A 23,738-nucleotide genomic window follows, 5' to 3' on the forward strand; every position below is an offset into this window, starting at 1 on the left:
GGAAGCTTTCGGTTTGGTCCCCTCACTACAGTTGTTAGATCTATGGAAGTACATCAGTGATGTCCATCATGATTAGTGATACCCCTCAGGTTCACCACACGCTATAAGCAGCCACCAAGAACACTGAAAAGACCATTACCCATCGTCTTATACTGGACCTACTAGTGACCTGCACAAAGACTTACATTAGAACTGGAGCCACATTATGAACTGAAACATTCAGGCCTGCAGGCTGAATATTCAAAACCATGTGGCGATGGACTTTCATCTGGATTCAAAATCATTTCCTGCCGTCGTCGTCCTCCCCACCTGTTGTTGCGGCTGGATGTGTGGCAATGGTTGCCAGTGGTAGGGCACGACCCGGTCATTTGCTCCAGGAGGTGGGCCAGGCGGGAACAGCCGCTCTGCCCATGTTGGTAGCAGCACAAGGAGTCCACACAGCTGAGGGCCTGGCCCTGGGCGACTGATAGAGACTGCAGGAAGGCAAAGCCCAGAGGGACAGAGAAAAGGGATGAGATGGATGTTAAATTAAAGGTGATGTAAAAGGTTAAGAGAATGTCATATGATGAATAAAAAGAGCAATAGGAATCGTACAAAATGGAAAAAAAAGAAGAGATGATGAGAGCAGAGTAGACAAGAGGGAGAGAGAAGAATTCATTAGCAACACAAACAGTGTCACTGTCATTGTCAAACACAAAATGAGGTAAACAACCAGCTAGATGACACATTGCATGCTGTCACAGGGGAGGGACACTGAAAGCATGCTAATGAATGACACAGGAATGGTTCAAATTAATCCAAAAAGCCACAGGATTCGTAAACAAACATTCAGAATAAAGTCTTTGGGCATGTTGTGTAATCTCATTCAAGCTCATCAATCACTTGAAATAACCTGATGTATGCATTGTAAATGAATTAAAAACACACAATCAACATGAAACCCTCTGATAATAAGTTAAAAGAATGACTTGATAAAGTAAAATGAATGGCTACCCTGAATGGTTCCCCTATCTACTGAGATACTATATAGCCTTGGATGCATCAACTCTCACAGCAGTGAGTCCATGCATGGCATTTTAACGTGACTACACACAGAGACCAAGATTAGCTGTGGCAGAGTTGCCTCCAGAAGCTCCGTGCAGGTCAACTTGTCATAGCTGTGATCCATCACTCACAATCCAATCCATTTTCCACATCATAAAATAACTATGAGCAAGGCCAGTGATTCATAGGAGGTATTTATCTGATTTTGTGACAAAATTGCTCAAGGTAAAAAAAAAAAACCACACACACAAATATTTCACACACTAAGAATTTTTTCCAAACTTTGTCTGAGGTAAAATTTGCAACTACAGTATATTCACAATGCCACGAAGTTGCTGCATTGCCAATGAGCATGGGAAAAAAAAACAGCTAGAGAAGGTGTGCAAATCTATCTGTTGAAATCTGTACTTGTAGAACAGAACCAATAACACAAACTATAACAGGTTTGTAGGAACTTACTTGTGGCTACACACACCTCACAATTGAGCAGCCATTTCTATTCAAGTACAAGGAACAATACTATAGAAATCAATACCATGACGAAGAGGATTAAGCCAGTGGCTGGTAACTCATTTGCTACAAAAGACGTATTTATAAGTTTTATTCAACCCGACCGACCACTTGCTCCCAAAGTCGTATTGATATGTCTTTCTGCACAAGAGGTGATGATACAACTCCACAATAAAAGAGAGCATGTTTGTTGCAGTTTTAAGCTGAAAAAAACAGCCACAAGGTGGCAGAGGTGCCAATATATGCACTGCAGCAACCAGGGAGTGAAACGGAGGCGTTCATGACCGGTTGGAAATCACACACTCTCAACACTACACATCTTAAAGGCTCCGATGAAAGTGATAGTGATCAGACCAGAATCAAAGCTTCTCCAAAAACTCCACTGCCTCCTCCAATAAGCCACATAAAAGTAACAAGATGTTCCTTTTTTTAAAAAAAAATGTGCGTTTTTATAATTGTATTTTATGTCCTCTGATGTGTTATGTGTACAGCGTGATTACAAGTATAGTAGGTAAAGTATTAATTTATAATTTACTGCAGGCTTCTTTCACATGTACAGAACATGGCCGAATACAGTACATTTCAGAAGAGACAACAAACTATACATTTCGGTGACAAATACAAATAAATGTATCCAAACTACAGGACACAAGTGTTTGAACATTCATTTTAAGTCATGTGGCCTTGAACTGTCAGCCTTTAATTTACACAAAGTTGATCGATTCTGTAACCTCTAACCGGATGAGGATGTGAATTTATCTGCGGAACAGCAATCAGTCACCAAGTGCATGTGGACTTGGGTTTGTAAATCAGTGGCAACGGCAGACAAATGGAGAACCCCTACAATCTGAATTGTAACTGAAAAGTTACTGTGTCAAGGGCAAAATGCGAAGGTGCTGTAGAAGACCATTTTAAGACAATGTTAACTCGTCAAGGTAGGTTCTGTGGTCATTTCACAATAGTACTGCATAATATTAGTCATCCAAAAGGTTGCTGTCAGTCCCAAAAAACAGTGCCATGGGAAGCTGAGAAACCTCAGTGACAGGCCAACATTACCCTCAGCTAGTAAACAACTCCGAAAATTTAAAAACACACACACACACATTCACAACTTACAAAAAAACATATTTCAGCATGCCAGCAGCATTCTCCCTTACTCAAATGAAAACAATATAAACAAATATAATATAAACAAATAAATAGTAAATGGGATCGGGGACCAGGCTAGGGAAATTTGTGGTTCACCATGGTTGGGTACACACAGGGACATGGTCAGTGACAGCTTGATAGATGCAGATGAAAATATTTAGTAAGAGTAGGGTGATTGGGTTTAATCACGATTAGGTGAGAACATTCATATCGGACGTGAGGTTGTCACCATGCTAGACCAATTTATAAAATCAAATTACAAATCAAATTAAAGGGTTGGGCTAACAAGCATGTGAGGATTGGTCCACAAGTACAGTCATAATGGTCTAGGGCAATGATAGTACAGTACAATGGTAGAGTTACTACCTAGGGGAGCAGGGGTCTGGGCTGGGAGTAGCAGGGGGAGGATAAGCAGCTAGCAGGTGCCAATTGTCCTCCCCTGGGCGCTGCTGGGCTTTAACAGAGTCATATTCTGGGCCGACTGAACTCTCACCCTTTTCCATCTGAAGGACATAAGATGCTTACAGTGAGCCCTGCTGGCTGGGTAGAACAGCTCATTGCTAGGCCATGTCAATCGTTACATCGGATACTCAAATGGCAACGAACAAATTGAGCCAGTCAGATCATTAACTTTAAATTATCAGGTGGCATATGTATCAAAGATTACATATTTTTGCTGTTGTCAGAGAATTTTTTGCAAATGCTGCAACACGTAAACACAGTACAAATACAGTAAATGGTAACCAATGTCTGTTATATCATCTGACTGCCAATGTTGAATTTGGTTAAAATTCACTTTAAGACCTCCAAGACTGAAGTAACAGCTTGCCAATAAATGTTAATGTGTACACGTTTGTCAGTGGTATAGTGCATGAGCAGTCAGCAGATTAATTGGGAATTTAGGACTGTTAAAAGAACTAATAACCATAATGGCAGCTGCAGGCATAAAAAGATGTATCAAGGGAAGGGCTCTGGTGGTGTCTGGCAGAGATAAGAGCAAATCTTTTTGTATGCAAACCTTTTAACCTGCTACTGAGACTATCGGAGCAGGCAAACAATAAAAACCCATGAGAGCCTTTTGTAATTACCCAACTGTAATCTAATTACATAGCTATAGATAGTGGAATTACTTCAACGTAACTGAATCAATTAGATTAAATGACTACTCTAATGAGATGGAAGCATTTTACCAAAAGTTAGAACTATGTAGGCACCATTTATCTGCAAGTACTTCAGAACTAAAAAAAATAGTTATACAGTATATAAAGAAAGATAGACGAGAGGGTATACATTTTCTTGTCCAATAACTCTGATATCTGCAATTTAAAAAAAATCAAATTCATTAGTCTGAACGTGGTAGAGCCTTATCATGCGTATAAGACAACAGTACCATGCTTGTGTTTATGGTGGGTCTGACTGGTCCAAGAGTCATGCAGCTGTGAGTGTCTCAGTCTTGCTCTGTGGTCCAGCTGAAACCATGCAAGTGGACAACTTAGACTGGTGGAAGGAATTTTTAAGAGGGCATAGCATTTAAGGGTGTTGGATCGACCATGCTAGAGATCATGGGGATGGTATTGGACTGTACCGTAAGACTAATGATGACATGCCAACCTCTTACAAATGGTCAGCAGGAAAATCTGACCATCCAATCTAATTTAGGGGTAAGTGGAATGCCAGTGTTCAGTAGGGCCCTTGTTATATGACTCAGTAACAGTGTATTGTATTACTCAAGGGAGAAAAAAACTACTGAGGGGATTCAACAGTCATTCATCCATTCAATTTGTACAGCGTCATGCAAAGGAAAAGGGAATAATGAAATCATGCCACTAAATCACAAATGAAATGATCTTAGCATTTTTTTGCAGTTCTTACTTAAAGCAAGACATGCAGAAACTGAGATGATTGATGTCAACTTCTTCTGCTTTTGATCACCCTCAATAAAACCCCTCTTTATCTTTCATCCTCTCTACCCCAATCAGAGAGAATGCTGATTGGCTTGTGGCTTTTCCAGTACATGCAGCAACAAAGCCACAAAGAGGTCCCTGTTTCAACAATACAGCACACGTATCTGCATGCTGCTAAAGATGAACACTTAGAAGAACTGATTCAATTTCTGACCTGGGAAACGTTTTAGCAGGGGTTTATTATTCATAATCAGGAGTGCTTATTTAATAAGCAATGTTTCTAATTTCAAAAGGTTGGTAGCATTTAATTTTAATACCTACTCGGTGTTAAGTTCAGTCGATTACATTTTCTATGCCACAATGTACAGTCATCCCTCGTTGCATCCATTGCAGTTAATTGATAGAATTCAATATTACTAAATGGAATATTTTCATAGTTAAGATTTTTTTATAATATTAAAATTAATATTTTTTAAATGTCATTAGAGCCCTGGAGACATCCAATAGTACCCCTCTAGCCCCCTTTATACTTCTATTATCTACTTTAGCAGACATGATAAGTGATATCAAGACATAACTCACACAGGAAAGTTCCTTGTTGCTGTAGTATCACGAACATAGTTTAAAAAAAAAAAAGTCAGTCTGTGATCCATCCTCACTATGACATTTTTCACTTGATTGATATAGTGGACAGCCAGGCTGACGTGCATCTGGCGTACACGGACATACTACTACTGCCAGCTTTGTTTTTACCACATTACGCAATTCTTATGCTCAGGCTGCAGGATATCAGAAAGGGATTCATGACATGGACTCCACTTTAACCACAGCAACCAACTGATCAAGTAGTTGGCCTCCAATTTATTCATTCTGGGAGAACAAGGTCAAAGTAAAAAGCCTCAAATGCACTACTTCCACACATAATGCAAGTCAAGGTAATGTAATGTCTCATGAATACTACGTATGACTTGTCTTTCAATATTTTTTGACTAATAATGAACCGTAGTCCACCACAAAACAGCGATCATATATCCTTTTTTAATACATTTTAAAAGCCCACAATAGAACAATGTTCAAACCGCAACGTTGCGAGGGATGACTGTAGTATGGTAAATGATCTGAAATATAGCACACCTATTATTCAGGATCGTTATTAAAGGTGACTGTTTCTGCTTTAGATATAGCCAAGAAAGGGATGCCAGACCCATTAGTTTTAACCAAGCTAAAGTAGTGTAAATGCCTGAAAGTGCATTTGCATTAATAATATTCTGCTGATATAGAAATATTGCTTTTCATCAAAGCCCTCCTTGGAGACATGTTTTTGCGATCGTTTGATTTTTTTATGCAGAATGTTAAAACCCAGGGCTGATTCTGTCTCATGTCCTCTACCTAATTTTGCCCAGCTGATTCTTGGCTCTGGACAGAGGTTGAAGAGCGATGAAGTCATCACCTATTGCCACACGGTTGGAATACATCTACACCGAGAAAGGAGTAACAGAATACACAAGAGGTTAGACATTAAGAAAATCACATACACACAATGACATAACAGGACAAACTTTAGAACAGAGACGGACAAGATTGGAGAGGATGATGTTTCTCAGAAGCAAAAGATTTGGAAGTTTCCTGCTATACAAATACTCATACTGAAAAATGCACATGCACACTTCGATACACTGTGTCTGTGCACAGTATCAAGTGGATGTCATGCTGTGTAGTCCACCGCCTTGCACCATGCTCGCTCTCTAATAAGTGGGTTACAAAATGCAGAATATGTACTATCACTGTATTCCCTTATCTTTTCTTGCACTCTCTAAGGCCCTTGTGACATTTTCAGACAAGTAACATGAAATACATGACTGCATACAACAAAAGGGCAATTACAGCATTATGCTGGCTCCATGTGGTGTACGTGACTCCAAGCCAAAACTAAAACGTATTGGTACAAAACATAATTAAAGTAAATGTTAACTGCATCTTTAGAGTAAAACCTGCAGGATAAAGTGTGTGAAAAACTGAAAGCAGAACAGGTTATAATTAATGTCCCTGATTCCTTCATTCCCCACTCTACCTGACTCTTCTGTGTGCTGGTGGGTTGCAGATGTCGGTACAAAACCTTCTTCACCACATCAGGAAAGAGGCAAGTTATGACAATGATGATGATGGCAAACCAGGCAGAGCCACTGGACAGCAATTGAACAAAAACAAAGTACATATCCTGGGTGTGGAGGAATGGCCTACAAGAGAAGAAGACAAATACGTACATGAAAGGATGATCATAAAACCTGGGTAAAGGTCCAAGGTTGTGCAGAAATGTTGGCTATGAAAATGAACACATTGCCTACATTAGGAATCAAAAGAAAATGCAAGAATGAATTTTTTCTAAACTATAAATTATATCTCACAACAAATAACTTTTTTTCTTACCAGATAATGCCACCATAGAAGAGAGAGAAGATGAAATAGAAGGCTATTGACCCCCATGTCACAAAATGGTTCATCCATGTCCAGAAATGAGTCTCTAATGCAAGCTGTTATTAAAGGAGACAGTATGACAACAGTGAGCGTGGAGTAAGATACATTTATCTGCAGCTTAATACTGTAATAATTTGCCTCAATGCCACAACAAAGACCTTAGCAAAACTGACACATAAAACCTGCTACCATTGCACATACCACTACCAGGTACCACTACACAATTGTAAGCAGGGTGCATACATCATGTATACAGTCATACAAGAAAAAAAAATCACTTCACTAAAACTATGGCGCAAGTAGCCTACCAGCCAGATGCAGGGAAAACAATACAAGTACTAGGCCAGTTGAACTTTGAATTAAAAGCAAAAGCTTCAGTTATGTACCTTTAAAGTGACAGTTATGACCATAACTGTAAAGACCAGCGTTCCAAATGTCCAGTTTCCAAACATCTGTAAAACAGCGATAAAAGTATTAGCTGTACATAGAATTATTTTGTGATTAAACAAAGCTGAGTCACTTTTCATCACCTGTCCATTGTAAATATCTGAAATTATACTCATAATCATATTAGACCATCATGACTACAAGGTAACATAAGGTAATCACAGCGCTGAGTAAGGCAAAAATTAGCCAAGGCTAGTTATTAGTGCAGTCTTTTATGTATCCTGATTATAGAGTCAGTATCCATTGTTAATTCAAGATTCCCAGTAGAACACTCCAAAAAACGTGAGAAAATGAGGCTCCAGACATTACAAAACTTTGGCTGATATTTCGAAGTGACATTATGTTGTATGGTGGTGACTGGAAATTGGTTAACCATTGGTGTCAGGGCCACAATTTAGTGTAAGAAAACGTCAATGTCTAACTGTGTGAAGACAAGAATTTTAAGAGCACTGCAAAAAATCTGTTAATTCAAATCACATATTATCATGACCTTTCAAAGAAATAGAAATGCATGATCATGTCATAGTTGGATACTACTACAAGGTATTACCACTATAACAACACAAAATACACACACAAAACTCTATGTTTCAATACAGGGATGATTTTTTTTCTCCCCAGTTTCTTCATTTTAATGCCCGGTACAACTAAAGGTAAATTTGTTTAGACAAATACAATGACAACAACTTAATAATAATACACCACACTAAAAGTGCCACTGCATTATTTGACATCCATTGTGGCTGGTGGAGGAAATTATTGTGAGACATTTGTGCCATTAAAACAGCCAAATGTTGTTTCTCACTACATCCTTCTCCATGATACAAACTTATCTGGTCTATTTTTATTGTTATTGTTATTATAAGTTATTGTTTGTGGCACTCCATTGTGACTTTAATGTAGCATACAGCTTGTGCTCACTGTCAGCACACTGTGATGTCACAAAGACCCAGTGTTAGAAACAACTCTCAATAACAAACGGAGCGTTCAGAGCCATCACAAAATTATTTCACGACTCAACTTTGGCATCATTCAACACAAGAAGACAAAATTCATAGGTCAGAAAAGTAAAAAGCACAATTAGGTCCCCTTTAAACAACAATACTGTCAATAGAATGACTTAATTCATCCTTAAAACATCTCCTAATTTACTGGCCCTGTAGAGATGCTTTCAAATGTTGAGTTGATGCTTACCAGCTGCCTGTTAGCTCGCAAGATCTGAAAGCATGCACATCATGAGAACAGAAGGAGAAAGAGGAATCAATGAAAGATGGAAGAGAAGACAAGCGGAAAGTCAGCAATATAAGCAAATACAGTTAGGACAATAAAAAAGTAAACACATGCAAGATTAGATGCAAATAAGCAGTGATATACATAAAATGTTAGTTAATACATGCTAAATAGGTGACTAAGTTGTCCGTAGGTATGAATGCAAGTGTGAATGGTTGTTTGTCTATGTGTGCCCTGTGATTGGCTGGGATAGGCTCCAGCATACCCCTGCAATCCTAATGAGGATAAGCGGCATAGAAAATGGATGGATGGATAAATAAAATGTATTAAACAACAACCGCCTAAATGACAAAAGTATTAGCAAAAAAAAGACAGTTTGGAGAGGAAATAGAGCGTTTAAAGTCAGTGATCGTAAAATATGCTGCCGACCAGATCAAAATCAGCATCATGGCTCATGCAGTTATTGCCTTGCATTTGCAACACCTTGAGGAAAAACCCCTTTAAAATTTCTTATTTTTGAGATCTGACAAATGCATCACACCTGCATAACATAACAACATAAGCGCACACACACCTGTCCATTGCCCATAAGTGTGGTGTCTTCTCCCATCAGTATGTAGGATCCAAAGAAGAAAACAAAGGCATGGCAGAAGCCCAAGAGAGTCCAATAGAGGAACGTCCGAAAAGATAGCAGAGAGTTCCTGCTAATGTCTCTGAAAGAAACATACAATAGGAACAAATCAATCACTTTCAAATATCCTAATGGAAATTCTATAATAGAACAACATGATTTTTCTTGGACATATAGTGTGCAAGTGTAACCACGTGGTGTACATCAACTTAACATTGTTAAGCATGTTTGAAATATACTAAACAATTACCATCCATTTCCAACATGCACTAGCTGGTAAAACGAGAATTCACAGCCTTATTGGCTAACCAAGACAGATAACACAGATATATACTTTTATCATTGGTGAAGAATAGTACATTTTAAACATAATTTAAGTATTAATAACAGTGTATTGTACTATCTCACCTGTACAGGCCTGGTTTAGTCTGCAGGACATGTGGATGAACTAGCTGTTCAAACAGACTGTACACCAGGATGGGCAGTGAGGTAAAGCAGATGTTGTACAGTGTCAGATAAACACTGTCATATAGAGTCTAGAAGACAGAATGTATTTCACTAAACAATAATCCATTGGACGGAATTCACAAATGCCAAACAAAGAGTCATATCACACAAATAAATTTAACAATAATTCACACAGTATAAATTTAATATCGCACTACTGTAATAGAAATGGCAGCATAAAACTGAAGTGTGAATGATCAACTGTCAGTGACCTACATGCTGGTTTTGTCAAGTAATAATGGCATGATTTATACAGTCATGGAAAAATCATTAGACCACCCTTGTTTTTTTTAAATACCTGGTACAACTAAAGGTAGCTTTGTTTGGACAAATATAACTGTGACAACAACAATAGCAAACAAAAGTTAATTTTTTGGCATTATTCTAAATATCAGCTCTTAAATTAAACTACTATAATCTGTTTTTGTTATCATCATTATATTGTCCAAACAAATGTACCTTTAAGTGGATCAATAAACAGAAGAAACAAGGGTGGCCTCATCATTTTTTGACCAAAGATGTATGGATGACCCCAGTTTTGAAGTTATTTTATCCCATACAGAATATGATGGAAATGGTTAAATACAAAAAGAGACCTCGACCTTAACTCAAAATGCATTGCAATGATTTGAACTTTGCAGCTTCTTACAGCTGCACTTGATCCAACCCCCAATGTAACATCACATAGTTTTAATTTGTAGGTTTATTATTATGATCTAATTATTTCAACTTTTAAGATAAATAAACTTTACAAAGGGTCGAATCATTCTGAGTGCAGTTGTAGGACATTGTGCAACATTAAAAAGAGGCTTTACAGTCAACAATGACAATCAAGAGGAAAGAGACTTACTTGTTGTGAAAACAGACAGAAGAACTGGTATAAAAACTGGGGTGTGATAAAACACACATTCTACAAAAGAAAAAAAATCAGATTCAAACTACTGAAAATGTAATACAGTATTATGGCACATTGATTCCCACGACAAACATGTATCAAATTTAAATTCAGGAAAAAAACGTTCGGCTTGAATGAGGAAAAAATTGGTTAATACTGTGCAAATGGAAATAATAAATTGGTCCTCTTATGTTCCTAGGTTCATATTAAGTCCAAGTCATATTAAGGCCTGTCACGATAATAAGTAAATTAATACATCACATGATAAATAAAAATGAACCCCATCTATTGACATGTGCATTCGTGTTTTTTTCTGAGAAATTTAAGTTTATTGCTTTTGATACGGTGTACTGGTATTATTATTACATATTTAGTATAAAATCTGTTATCATGACAAGCCTATCAAGTCTACACTATCTTTAAAATCACCACAGGTAAGACTTACTTTATAGAAAAAGTACTGTACAAGTGTGGCTATTCGAATGTAGTAGAAGTGACCGTGGACCAACAGTAGTTTAGCCAGAAACCTAAATCTGGCAATTGCATAGTCACTGTTTCTCACGGCCTGGCGACCTTCCTTTCCCATAATGCCTGTAACCACACACAGACACACGCACACAAAATGAATCAAAAACAACATTCAAGTACAGTGTGAGAGCTGAATGTGTTGTGTATAGGGTGTTTACCGATGCCAACATGGGCTTCCTGAATCATACTGACATCATTGGCTCCATCCCCTACAGCTAAGGTGATTGGTTTCTCTGGAGAGCTTTTTAAAAGACGCACCACCTGGACAACACATAGTAAGACTTACATGAACAATGAGTCAATTTTGCAATGGGAAAAAATGTGTAAAAAGGTAGACAAGAGCTTAGACTTTTGATCTCTTTGAACTGTTTGCTTGGATTCATTTCCCACAAGTAATGAATGTGCCATGTTTTAGGTTGTCCATCATGATTACACAGTACTTTCTAATAAACCAAAATAATAAACTATATACAACTCTCAAGATTCAATTTTATTTGTACATTATCATGGTTAAAAGTATAAAATGCAAAGCTTCAAACGCAAAAGTCGTGTTGGGAATTGTAATGAAAATTAGACAACTGAAGATGTGTCTGACATGGCAACCAGGCAACTATAAATATCGTCTCCAGCACAGATGTAGCCCCCTCCCAGGTAGAGTACTAATTGCTACATTGTCCATATGGAGCTTCAAGAAACTGTCGTTTCTTTCACTAAAAATTGTTTGCACGACAGTAGCAATACTCTTTTCTCTGTATCACAAGTCTCTTTGACAATATAATATAATGTGAAATAAGGATGCTGTCTGTTTTTATAGTATCTATGAAATTTATTTTAAAGGAACCCATATACAGTTGCATTAAAAAATGCAAAAAGTTGCATTAAAACATACACCAAAAGGTAGATACCTTTGCCTTCTGCAGTGGGGCCATGCGGCAGCAAAGCACAGCTGAACAGTTTTTACAAACTTCCATAAAAAGCTTCTCATGTTCCCTCAATGCTAAGGATAAACTGGCCCCATCCACAACCAATCCATGCTGTATGACATGGTCCTCTTTTATCCTATGAGAAAATTCAAAACAGTTAATTAAAACAGTTAAAAATTATTATGAACATAATTATTCCATGATGATGATAATCAGGGATGCTCTGATCAGAATTTTATGCAGCCGATTCCACTATTGATCATCCAGGACTGAAATCAGTCAATACTGATCACATGGATTAATTATACATTTGTCAGTTTATTTATGCTGAGTGCTTTTGGCCAAAGTTGCCGTATTAAAGGGGAAAGTCAGGACAATTCCAGGGTCCCTTTGCTGCCAGGGTGTGCATAAAATTAGTCATAAAAATGAGTAATTTTGGGGGGAATTGCAAGGTGATCTTTTTTCATTGGACCCAGAATTCCTGGCTGTACCACTGCTACTGGCTCCATATGGGAGGAGGAGATGTTAGTTAGGTCAAGACAGTACACCACAAGCAGAGATCGCTGCAGAAAGCAACAGTACTAGCCACAGGTTTTTAGCTTTTGTGACCGGTGTTGAAAATCATTTATTGGCTTATGCCGATCACTTGATATTTCACATAAATCGGCAGATACTGGTCGGTAGCAAATCCATCAAAACATCCCTAATAATAATAATAATAATATTTGCACTTTAAAAAAAAAAGACAAAGGTACCTTCTAGCCAGCCTACGGAGTTGCTCAGCACACTCATTGTCAGAGCGCTGCTGAAGGAGCTCCAGGATGTTCATGGTTCTGTGGAAGTGACCACAAGACAGGCTGACGCTGACTGCAGTCTCGTGTTTATCGCCCGTCAGCACCCAAACTTTGATTCCTGCCAGTCGCAAAGCCTCTATGGTCTCTTGAACTTTGTCTTGGAGTCTGAGGAAGACATGAAATATTGTCTCCATGCCATTCCTTCAAAACCCACAGCTGAAAACAAAGCACGGTACATCAACATGTACAGTGGTATATACATATACAGTATATACAGTGGTGTGAAGAGGGAGTCCTCAACATTGAGGAGAGCAAGGTGTATAAAATCCATCTGTTTTGTGATGTCATCAGGTGAGGACAACTCAGTAACAATATGCACAATTCAGGTGAATTATGTGCTCATGAGAAAGGCAGTGCTGGATGTGCTCAAACCAAACATTGCCAGCTAATTAAACAATAATGGTTGCGTCAAGATTTTCAGAGTTGTACACTGACTACTGTAAATTATATCTGAGTTTAATCTGTATTGTCCCTTGAGGAAATATAATCCAATGGTTGCTCAAATGTGAGGGGTGCCTGTATGTAAGAATTTAAAGAGCAACATCTATTTAAAGCAATCCTTACTTGTCTTCCACCCCTGTTGCTCCCAGGAGATGCAGGTCTCTCTCAATGTAGCTGAAGGCCTCTTGCAGTCGTTCTTCCCTCTGCTGCAGTGCAGTGCGAGCACTGTTTAGATGCCTGTCTACTTCAATATACTCCTCTGGGCTGAAGTGGCGACATGCTACCACTAGGGTCCGCAGCCCTCTCTGCAGTGGGAAAGCAGTGATTTGTAAAGAGACAACAGCAAGGAATAAGTGAAAAGAGGGGAGCAGAAAAATAAAGCCATGTTAACCTTGCAAGATACATAAAGAAATATTGTAGAGGAAAAAATAAAGAGTGTAAAAGTGAGTGTCACGTTTAGGCAAATACAATTTGAAGACTGGCAGCCATTTGAATGATGACAGAAAACTCTCATCCCAAATCTCATCCAAAAACACAGCAAAAGGCAATTTTATACTGAAGACCTCCTTTACTTATATATTTCTTTATTTTTTAGTGTGGAATAGCATCAATTTTTAGACAAATTGTGCCATGTTGTCACTGCAAAATTAAAATGGTCCCGTCTTGTGAAACTAAACCAGCTGGAAATGCAAGGAAGCACATGATTTTAGAGCATATCTGTGGGAATTTTGGTCCATTCATGCAGAAGAATATTTATGAGGTCATAGGTCACTAATGTTGGACCTTAGGGAGAGCCTACTGGCTCACCAACCCTGTTCTAGTTCATCCTAGAGGTGTTTGATGGTGTTCAGGTTTTGTGCAAGTTCTTATTACTTACCAAGGCAAACTCGTCGACATGAACTCTTGTCTTTTCTATTTCACCACTGGTGGTGAAAGGAAGAATAGATGATTCTGCTCCTTTAGTAAACAGTACTTTGCCACCTTGAGGATAAAGCAAATCAAATTAATTGTACATTTTGAATAGAATAAAATGTCCATGTACCATTTTCAGAAAATCCCAATTTCCATGAATAATTTCTTTAAAAAAAAAAAAAAGGTCTTTTGTTTATAATATTAATTTAACCAATTCAAAAAGTGATGATGATACCTGAAGGAGTCTGCAGTATAACACTCATCCTCCTGCGATTTGCATCAAACTCTAACACATGGAGTAGTTTATACCTGCAAATGCAAGAAGGGATGATTTATTGTCACTGGAAGATATATCTGAAAAATGTTATAGATAGCAGTTTCTCGGGATGCACCGATCAATCGGCCACCGTTCAGTATCGGTCGATTACCGTGAAAAATCATGTGATCGGCATATGTTGATAAATGAGTTTCAACGGCGATCATCTGTGGGGAGTACTATTGCAGCCTGCAGCAATCCCTGTGTGCGGTGTAGTGTCTTGCCCTAACTAACGTCTTGGGCAGCATCTTCCTCCCACTTCACAGTGCGCAGGCATGCAAAAACAAAAACAATCATCTCGGCCGCGTGGAAGTTAACTGCCACTGGGGTAGTACGTTAAAAGCTTTAACATCATTTGAATTTTTTTATTTGCCATTTGGTGAACCAACCCTTGACGGAGTATGTTGAGTTTGTGGCTCACGGTGTGATCTCATACACACGTATGTGCGTGACAGTCAGAAGGCTAAGCAAATAATCCGAAATCCAAATAGTCCGATATCTGTATCAGTATTAGAATCAGCATCATAAAACCTGGATCGGAGCATCCCCAGTAGTTTCCACTACGGATATAATACATACATATATATATATTCACTTCACAAATAGAGACAATGGGTGACAAGTGTGAGCTGACATTAATCTACTCAAATAACTTTGATGTGACAATAATGTGACAACAATGACAACGTACTTCTCTGGCTTGCCAAATGATTTGATTTCCATCGTGTCACCACTGATACCCGTAAAGGCCACACCAATTCTAGGGACACAAAAACAGACCATAGTGACAGTTAGAATTCAGAGAGTCTAAACACTCAAGAGTTGCATTTGAACGGTAGAGCAAATTCTCAGACGTTTTTGCGCCACTGGAGCAGCTGTTAAATCACACTGATACCCAACACAAGTGTTTTTATTCTGACAACCTTTTGGCCCGATTTGGCCCGAGGCAGCCTGAGTAGGTGCATTTTGTTTGCATTGCAGTGCATTGTAATTACAGTAATAGTGAACAATAATAATAATGGATTAGATTTATAAAGCACCTTTTTACAAGGCACCCAAAGCGCTTCTCAGTGAACGCTTCAGTCACACACTGGTGGCGGTAATCAACATCTGCAGACACAGCTGACCGAGAAAACATGGCAGCCAATTCGTGCCTCCGGACTCTCTGACCACCAATAAACATTCATTCATTTTCATACGGCAGTGTGGGCAGCACTGGAGGCAAGGTAGGCGAAGTGTCTTGCCCAAGAACACAACAACAGTGACTCGATCAGAACACCAATCTTCCGGTTTTTGGACGACCTGCTCTACCACCTGCGGCACTGCAGTGCTCAAAACCTAAACTTTATATTGAAGAATTCTGAATATTTTTGTTATACAATATAAACAAACCATTGCTTTCATAATACTCTCCATCTTGTCAAAAAACTGCCTCTAAATTAAAACAGCTGCATTGGACACTTAAGCATGAGTTCACCTAAAATTGAAATGGCAGTTTTTCTATTTTTGAACAAATGTACATAAGGGAACACTTTGCTCCAAAAGTTACAAGCATAAATTGTCTTTTTAAATCATTCAAATTGAAAATGTACCTCTTTGTTGCCTCGACCAAAGCTTTTTCATCAGGTGAAGAAGCATAATATTCCATTTCATTCTGCGAAAAGCCATTAACATGGGAGAATGGGTCTCCTGCTCCAGATAGGCAGTCGGGTTGGTCGTAGCTGATCTGAACTGTGTGACACAGTGAAACCGCTTTGAGAAATAACAATTCTTCACCAACCTAAATAAAAAAGAAGAGGAAAGAGGAGAGGATCAGTTATTCATCTCAGCAATCAAGTTCCCGATTTTGGACCAATTAGTTTGATGGTATATAGATTACCAAATTGGGTGTAGAGCCATCTGGTGAATCTTCAGTCAGTCCCTCTGGTACCAGTTTGCCATTAACTTCCCGATACTTGTTTCCATTGATCGAACACTCCCGGAATTGCATTTCATTTTCTGTTAGTGTACCCGTCTTATCGGTAAACACATACTCAACCTGTGAAACAACAACATTCAAATTTTCATACATAGTGTGCTGCTATACAAAGCATAACATAGAAGATTTTAACAAGTTAACAAAATGTATAATTCTAAATTTCTTTCAAAAACAGTTTCTAGCAATATATTTTTGCCCTCATTTACAACAATTGTACATTTAGTAATCTACTATTGATTCCATTTTTCCTTTATGGAACCTCATACCTGCCCCAGTTCCTCATTGAGGTCTGAGGTGTTGACTTGAGCTTTTTGGTCACTCTCTTCATGGTAAAGATCCAAATCCCAGCCTATAAAAAAGGAGCCGAGGAACTTCTGCATCTCCACAGTAACATAGAGTGAGATAGGTATGATGAAATTGTACAGGACCAGGAATGCCAAGAAGTCTGAGATGAATTTCAAGATCTGTAGGAACAAACATAAAAAAACAAAGATAGTGATTATGAAAAAACAAATGTTTTGTAACGTTTAATTTAAAAAATACATTTAGTGGTGTTATTAACTGATATTTAATTTTGTTTAATAATCTGAAACATATAAGTGTGACAAACGTGCAAAGAAATAAAAAAAATCAGAAAGGGGGGGAAACATTTTCATACCACTCTGAAAATAAAAGTGGAATGTTACTGTTGCTTAGATAGAATAAGAAAATAATAAAATGAAAAAACAAAGATACCACTAACCGGGCTGCTGTTTTTCTCTTGTTCTGTCTTTTGGTTGTAGAAAGGCTCATCCCATTTATCCTCAGCCTGCCAGGCATACTTCAGAATGGTACTGAGGACGGCCTCAAACAGCAGGATGCCCAGGTAGATGATAAGGAAAGTATTCATAGACCTGATGCAAGGTCAAAAAGACAATATACAATGGACAAACTTAAACATAGCAATATTCACTGAGGTTGGTTTGGGAATGGAAATGCTCACTTCTCTACTGCAGAACGCTTCTGAGACTTGCATTTATAGTTGAGGGCCATTTTGGACTCCATTCCTGTATAAACTGCAACACCTAAAACACACACAGTAACTAATTGACCTCATGAGGACACAAAGATTAAACCAGTACTGTAGTTTTACAATTTAGTAGGCTTTACCATAATCCATATGACTAATCGCAAATTGGCAAAGTTTAGCTAAACTAAAGATGCAGCAGCTATCATTTTACACACACACACACACACACACACAAAACACATGCCAATGGTATTTTTTGGTATGTGTTTCAAGAAATACAAGTTGGAGTCCCTTTAACACCTAAGTACAACTCACCAAATATCTCTTTGGTATTTTTCAACCGTGCGCCTCGCAGCAACAAGTTTTCTGGACCGAGTGGCCTGGCAAACAAAACAAAACAACAGAAAAAAACAAAGTCACACAACAATAAGAGAATGGGTCACAAGATTTAAAAAACAAATGAAAGCACAGTGGGGAAAACTGTGATACTTATAAGAACTAATCAAGATTGATATAAATTTGCTTCACAGCAGCAAGGTTATTTATATTTCCGAGTAGTTTTGACTCTTTGGGATTAACTTTTAGTGTATTGTTAATGTGTGTTCAGAGCTCCTTACAGCAATTATTTAATTAAAACCACTTGTTAAAGCAGACATTTACACATTTCATTTACAGATAAATCAGGTCTTACCTTACTATCTCCTCCCCATGATGAGCAACTGTTATTCGACCAACAAACCTAAAATCAATCATAAAATTGTGAAACGATCAAAAGTAAGAATAGAACATATAACTACACTTTATGCTTTATCCACCTAAAGTGCTACGTACTGTAAGGTGTCATGCATGTCCAGATTTATGAAGACTCCCTGACAACTATAAATTATTGTATACAAGAAAATGGCACTGAAAAAAATGTCCATTTTGCACCCAGTGTGCAATATATCACCAACAGGATTTTGTATATAAATAACATTTCGGTATACAAAGGCAAGCTAATGAGAGAAAAGCATTAAAGTGACAGCAAGGAAGAGGCGGGCGGGGGGTGGCGGGGGGGCATCGTCAGTATGATAACCATAGAAACTCTATCAATATTTTGGTTTGTGGAGATCAGGAAGGCATACAAATGTGTGTGAAACAGAACTGGGACACTGTCCATGATGCAAAAATCAGGAAAACAGCGGCTTGAGCTCAGCAAAGCACCTTTAAGGTAACTTTCATGTGTATGATACACACAGTTGTAAATTACCTGTAGAGGTCAGCTTCCGGTTGCTGACACTCAACGACAGCCTGCAAGGCCTCCAGTTGGGACACGGACTGGCATATAGCCGTCTCTGCCACAGAAAAGTGGGTCTACAAATAAATACACACACAAATGGTTTCATTACATTTGAAAGAAACAAAAAAATAACATATATACTCACTTTGTAAAAAAAATCATTTCAATTACTGGTATCCATGACTTAAGCACTGTGCCATCATTGGATGTGTTGTTTTTACAATGCTGTGAAGGCCACTCTATAATTATATTATGTATTAAAATGAAAATCCCAAAGAACAACAACAAAAAAGATATACTGTGCAACTGTAAAAAACAAACAAACAAAAAACACACACACACACACCTTGAGATTAGTTTCCCCATCCAGGCTGGCAGTGGTAATGTGACAGGTACCATCTGAACGGTCTGATGATAACAACACCAGATCAGCTGGAAATGTTTCATCTTTAGCCACACGGACAATATCACCCACCTAAGCAAATAGGCCAGAAAACATGATGATGGACAACAAACACTGTTTAGCTTTTAAACATACTGTAGTTTTTAAAATGCATATTCCTGAATTTACCAGCTGCCGTGTATTATTTTAATACTTCATTCAACTGTAACCTTGTCAGTGAGTTTAAATGTCAGCGAAAGTGAAGCTTAAGCGAGCGCAACGGGCACATAAGAGTTAATGTTTTGAACTGTAGTCACATATTAAGTCTGGCAATGCTGAGATATCCATTGCATAGCAATAAGAGGGGATGAAAACAAATGTGACATTTTAAAAGACTAACTGCAACAAATGAATAATTCATACAAGTTTCCAAACAATTTGATTGAGTAGAATAAATCTGTTGCACAGCATATGGCAATAATAGACACCATACTCAAAATATTTATGTTCATTATATTTGACTCAATGCAGAACTGACTTGTATGTGACCAATAATATTAAATAGCATGTCAATTTCCATAGACTGCGCCTATATGGTAGAATGAAAATGAATTTAAATAATATCTGAATTTAACTGCTCAATACAGAACCATAAGAACAAGAAATCTACGGCATTGCCCAGATACATTTAAGTCATTTTAAATAGTTGTGTCACGATACAATCAGTTCACGAGACGAGACGAGGTGAGTACGGCAAGATGAGACGAGACACGATTGTATGGTGCAGGAGAATGAGAGAAGACACGATTATACGGTGCAGGAGAATGAGACGAGGCGATATTTTAACATTACTTTTGAGAAAACTATAATGAGAAAATATAGTACTGCACCAACATACTTTTTCAGACTTCTGGCTGTCCTGTTCCTGTGAGACAAAATTTCTCTAAGCGAGAATATCATAATATTTTAATTAAAAAGACCTCGTAAGGCAAGATCTCGTAACAATATCTTAATTAAAATAAAGTAATTGCAGGTCTGGGGGTCAGTGAAGGCGCCTAAGACATCACTGAATGTTACAGTGACGTGGTTGGCAGACAAACGGAACTGTGTGCTGTGTTTGCTGTAAATGTACAGGGCGCTGCTGAGTGAGTCTATAAGTTACACTACCGCACTTGTGTGTTGTTGTTGGCATAGGTTAAGGCCAACAGTAACATCCGTTTTCTTCAAATATTGGAGGCTGCATCCGGAATGTAAAATAGCATACTTGAGCAAATAATCCATCGCTTCAATAAGTGTTGATCAGATACTGTAGGTAAACCCTAGTAGAAACAAAACTATTTCTTCATAACATTGAAAAGCAACTTACACTATGTATATTAAGATAGTGGACACTCAGGACAGGGTAAAACCCCAATGCTTGTCATAATAATAATTTTTACTGTGTTTTGTGAAAATATATTTTTAGGTACATGATGACTGCTTTCTGTAAAAAAATCCAGGACTGTTCAGAATTCACGAGAATGCCTTTGAGCTTGTGGTAAAACATTTTAGGATTTGACTTTGTATGTCTTCTTACTCTGATGTTTTTGGATCTTGTCTGGACCAGGCTTCCGCTTCGAACAACAAACACAGGAGCCCCGTTCACCTCATTGTCAGCCTTGTGCCTCAGCCAGTCCTCATAGCCCTGTGAGGACAAACAACATGTTGGGGGAGGGGGGGGGTACATCACATAAAATTTTATTTATACTGTATATAGTGTTCCTATGGATTTGACATTTCAAAATCAATACTTTTTCCAGACTTCCTTGAGACTCAGTAAAATAGATATTATTAGAGCTGCCTACTTTCTTGTCTTTGGACTGCAAATGTTAATTTTACCACAGTGACTTTTTCTTTTTAAAACAAACAAGCAATTGTGTGTGTGCGCTCTACAGCGTTTACATGTGGGACTCAAACACAACAATGGACAGGCACAGCGAGCAGAAAGTAAAACCGAGCGAATGTGAGGTCTGATTCTTTCAAAGACATTTTTGTGATGCACTTTTGAACGTATATTGTTTTGAGAAGCCAAACTCTTGACTTAAGTGGCCCCAACCGACTAACCAGAACTACATTCCTCATCACCAACATCTGACCAAAACTCGACTCGAAGTGGTCAAGTCACTGTTGATGCGCTACACTGCCGATGGGGATGTCATACCACTTCATGTAAAAAAAAAAAAAAAGACTTCCTTTTAAGCACATTTTCAGCTGTATTTCATGTCACTTACTCTTGAATTGTGATAGTTCTGCATTTTAACTCAGTGAAAGGGGGAAGTCGAAGGGTGCTAACGTGCTCACCTGTTTTATGGCAGTTACTGTGATCACAAAGAAAAGAGGCAGACCGCTGGTAACTGGGGAAGTCGGGGTGTCTATCATCAACTGGAAAGACAAAGTAAACATGAAAAGACGTCAACACAGACTTCTCTCTTTCGTATTAAGAATATTTTTTAATCATATGGTAATTCTACTACAATTGCCTCACTGTAAGGGATCTTGGTTTCATGTACACTATACATTACAGACAAAGGTGGTTACTGCATCTATTGCCTGTTACCACTTCCTCTCTTCTTTCTACAAGAGATTACAGTGTTTGCAGGAATTTTTTCGGCCCATTCATCCAGAAGGACATCTATAAGATTAGATGTCACTGATGTTAGACCCAAGAGAGGATCTGATGGCTCAATATCTCACATCTAGTTGCTTGATGCAAATTCTACGACACAAAATTCAGCCTAGTATGCATTTATGGATTTTGTTTATCCATCCATTTTCTATGCCTCTTGTCCTCGCTAGGTTTGCTGGGGTATGCTGGAGTCTTAGATTTTGTTTAGGGTGACAAAAACATCTAAGATATTCTGTATAATAAAGATGATTATATTATTATTATTATATAGCAATTGTTGTTATGTTTCATGTCTTCAAAATGTTACAGTTGGCACAGATTTTTAAAAAAGTTTGTGCAACTAAAATGAGTAATTAATCATTTTCCAAACAGAATATCTGGGGTTAATCTTGAAATACTGATAACAATATCTCAAATTACTGTTCAGATGTGTTGACAGGAAACAGACACACTAATGGACAGTTCTGCTTTATGTATGCAATGTAGGCAACTCTACGTATCCAAAATAACCAAGTATATTTCATCTGCCATTGTCTGAAGGATATCTGTGAAATCTGAGTCCTATAAAGACACCAACCAAACCCTGCAAAAGGTCATCAGTTAAATTCCTGGACGAGACATCATGCTTTCCTGAATTTCCCTAGTTTGGCACTAATAATAGGCTTATTCAAACTCTAGGGTTTGACAAGAGAAAGAATGAACTAAGGATCCATCTCCGCTCAACTAAAAACGGTCAGATTAGCCTTTCGGAACATCAAGAAGAAAAGAGGTCTTTTATTCCAAGAAGCAAATATGACTTAAGCTTCACTGACAAGTTGAGTGGGTGAAAATGTAGCCTTTTAGACAGAGTCAAGTCAATTGCTTGGGCTTCACTACACAGGCTCTAATAAATCTGGAGAGGTCGAAAATTTGTAAGCCAAATTTTACTTGAGTGGGCTGATTGATGCTTAGTGAAGTGCTAATGCTTTAGGATAGTAGAGAAGCTCCAAATTTTAGTTAATGTGAAGCAACAACATTTGAATCCGGAACCAGACTTTTTACTGGTGCCCAGAAGTTGATGAGTCACTAATGCTCTCCTACCCAAACAAGACACACATTTATAATATCCAGAGGAGGAAAGAATGAAGTCAGAGGGCCTCGTCACCATTAGGAGACTCGGGGCAACATGAGCCTGCATGTACAAATAATGAGTGGATGAATGCGTGTGTGTGGGGGGGGGGGGGGGTGGATGGATGTGTGCGTGCACATGTGTGGTTACCTGTACAAGGAAGATGATCAGAAAATAAAAGTTGGCTATCCTTCTGAACTGTTCGAACAAATTCTTGGGGACAAAATTCCAAATGGTATACTGTAATAGGAGGAGAGAACAAAAGTCTGGTGTTATAGATATAATATAGCATGATTGCACTTGTACATATATAAACCTCATGGTATGAAGTGACATTTTTGATTTGTTCAGCACAGTCTTACAGTTTCTTAGATGACAATGGTATGTCATCAGTTGATGACAACTGATGACAAAATTGGCTACTAACTGAGCTCTCGTCTTCTAATAAAGAACACTCAGCCGACTTCAGGATCTTTGCTTAACAAAGAGGCAATGACAGGCTGCTTCTGCCTGGGTACTACAGGCCGCCTACAATTATTTTAAATTAAATA

At 38.2% G+C, this 23,738-nt stretch overlaps 1 protein-coding gene across 2 annotated transcripts in view; it reads right to left on the reverse strand.

Annotated features, from left to right (window-relative positions):
- Nucleotides 1-23,738, reverse strand: part of atp11b (ATPase phospholipid transporting 11B) — a 35,660-nt gene that overhangs the window by 6,255 nt on the left and 5,667 nt on the right. Inside the window, exons 3-30 of one of the 2 annotated variants that reach the window (XM_078790010.1) lie at nt 23,338-23,427; nt 21,755-21,835; nt 20,991-21,098; nt 19,379-19,507; nt 19,003-19,106; nt 18,445-18,492; nt 18,069-18,133; nt 17,727-17,808; nt 17,487-17,637; nt 17,011-17,208; nt 16,646-16,804; nt 16,359-16,546; nt 15,458-15,526; nt 14,686-14,759; nt 14,416-14,519; nt 13,662-13,843; nt 12,999-13,202; nt 12,226-12,379; nt 11,479-11,581; nt 11,238-11,383; nt 10,748-10,807; nt 9,799-9,926; nt 9,334-9,472; nt 8,724-8,747; nt 7,469-7,534; nt 7,035-7,138; nt 6,679-6,844; nt 310-473 (exon numbers count right to left, since the gene is read on the reverse strand). In XM_078790010.1, coding sequence (XP_078646136.1) covers nt 310-473; nt 6,679-6,844; nt 7,035-7,138; nt 7,469-7,534; nt 8,724-8,747; nt 9,334-9,472; nt 9,799-9,926; nt 10,748-10,807; nt 11,238-11,383; nt 11,479-11,581; nt 12,226-12,379; nt 12,999-13,202; nt 13,662-13,843; nt 14,416-14,519; nt 14,686-14,759; nt 15,458-15,526; nt 16,359-16,546; nt 16,646-16,804; nt 17,011-17,208; nt 17,487-17,637; nt 17,727-17,808; nt 18,069-18,133; nt 18,445-18,492; nt 19,003-19,106; nt 19,379-19,507; nt 20,991-21,098; nt 21,755-21,835; nt 23,338-23,427 — 3,290 coding nt within the window. Of the gene's footprint in view, nt 1-185; nt 474-6,678; nt 6,845-7,034; nt 7,139-7,468; nt 7,535-8,723; nt 8,748-9,333; nt 9,473-9,798; nt 9,927-10,747; nt 10,808-11,237; nt 11,384-11,478; nt 11,582-12,225; nt 12,380-12,998; nt 13,203-13,661; nt 13,844-14,415; nt 14,520-14,685; nt 14,760-15,457; nt 15,527-16,358; nt 16,547-16,645; nt 16,805-17,010; nt 17,209-17,486; nt 17,638-17,726; nt 17,809-18,068; nt 18,134-18,444; nt 18,493-19,002; nt 19,107-19,378; nt 19,508-20,990; nt 21,099-21,754; nt 21,836-23,337; nt 23,428-23,738 lie in introns of both variants that reach the window. The other variant, XM_078790009.1, reaches the window with a different exon arrangement.

The sequence above is a fragment of the Doryrhamphus excisus genome, linkage group LG4 (assembly GCF_037039965.1).
Source record: "Doryrhamphus excisus strain RoL-2023G ecotype Guam linkage group LG4, RoL_Dexc_Guam_v1.1, whole genome shotgun sequence".
Taxonomy (NCBI): Eukaryota; Metazoa; Chordata; class Actinopteri; order Syngnathiformes; family Syngnathidae; genus Doryrhamphus; species Doryrhamphus excisus.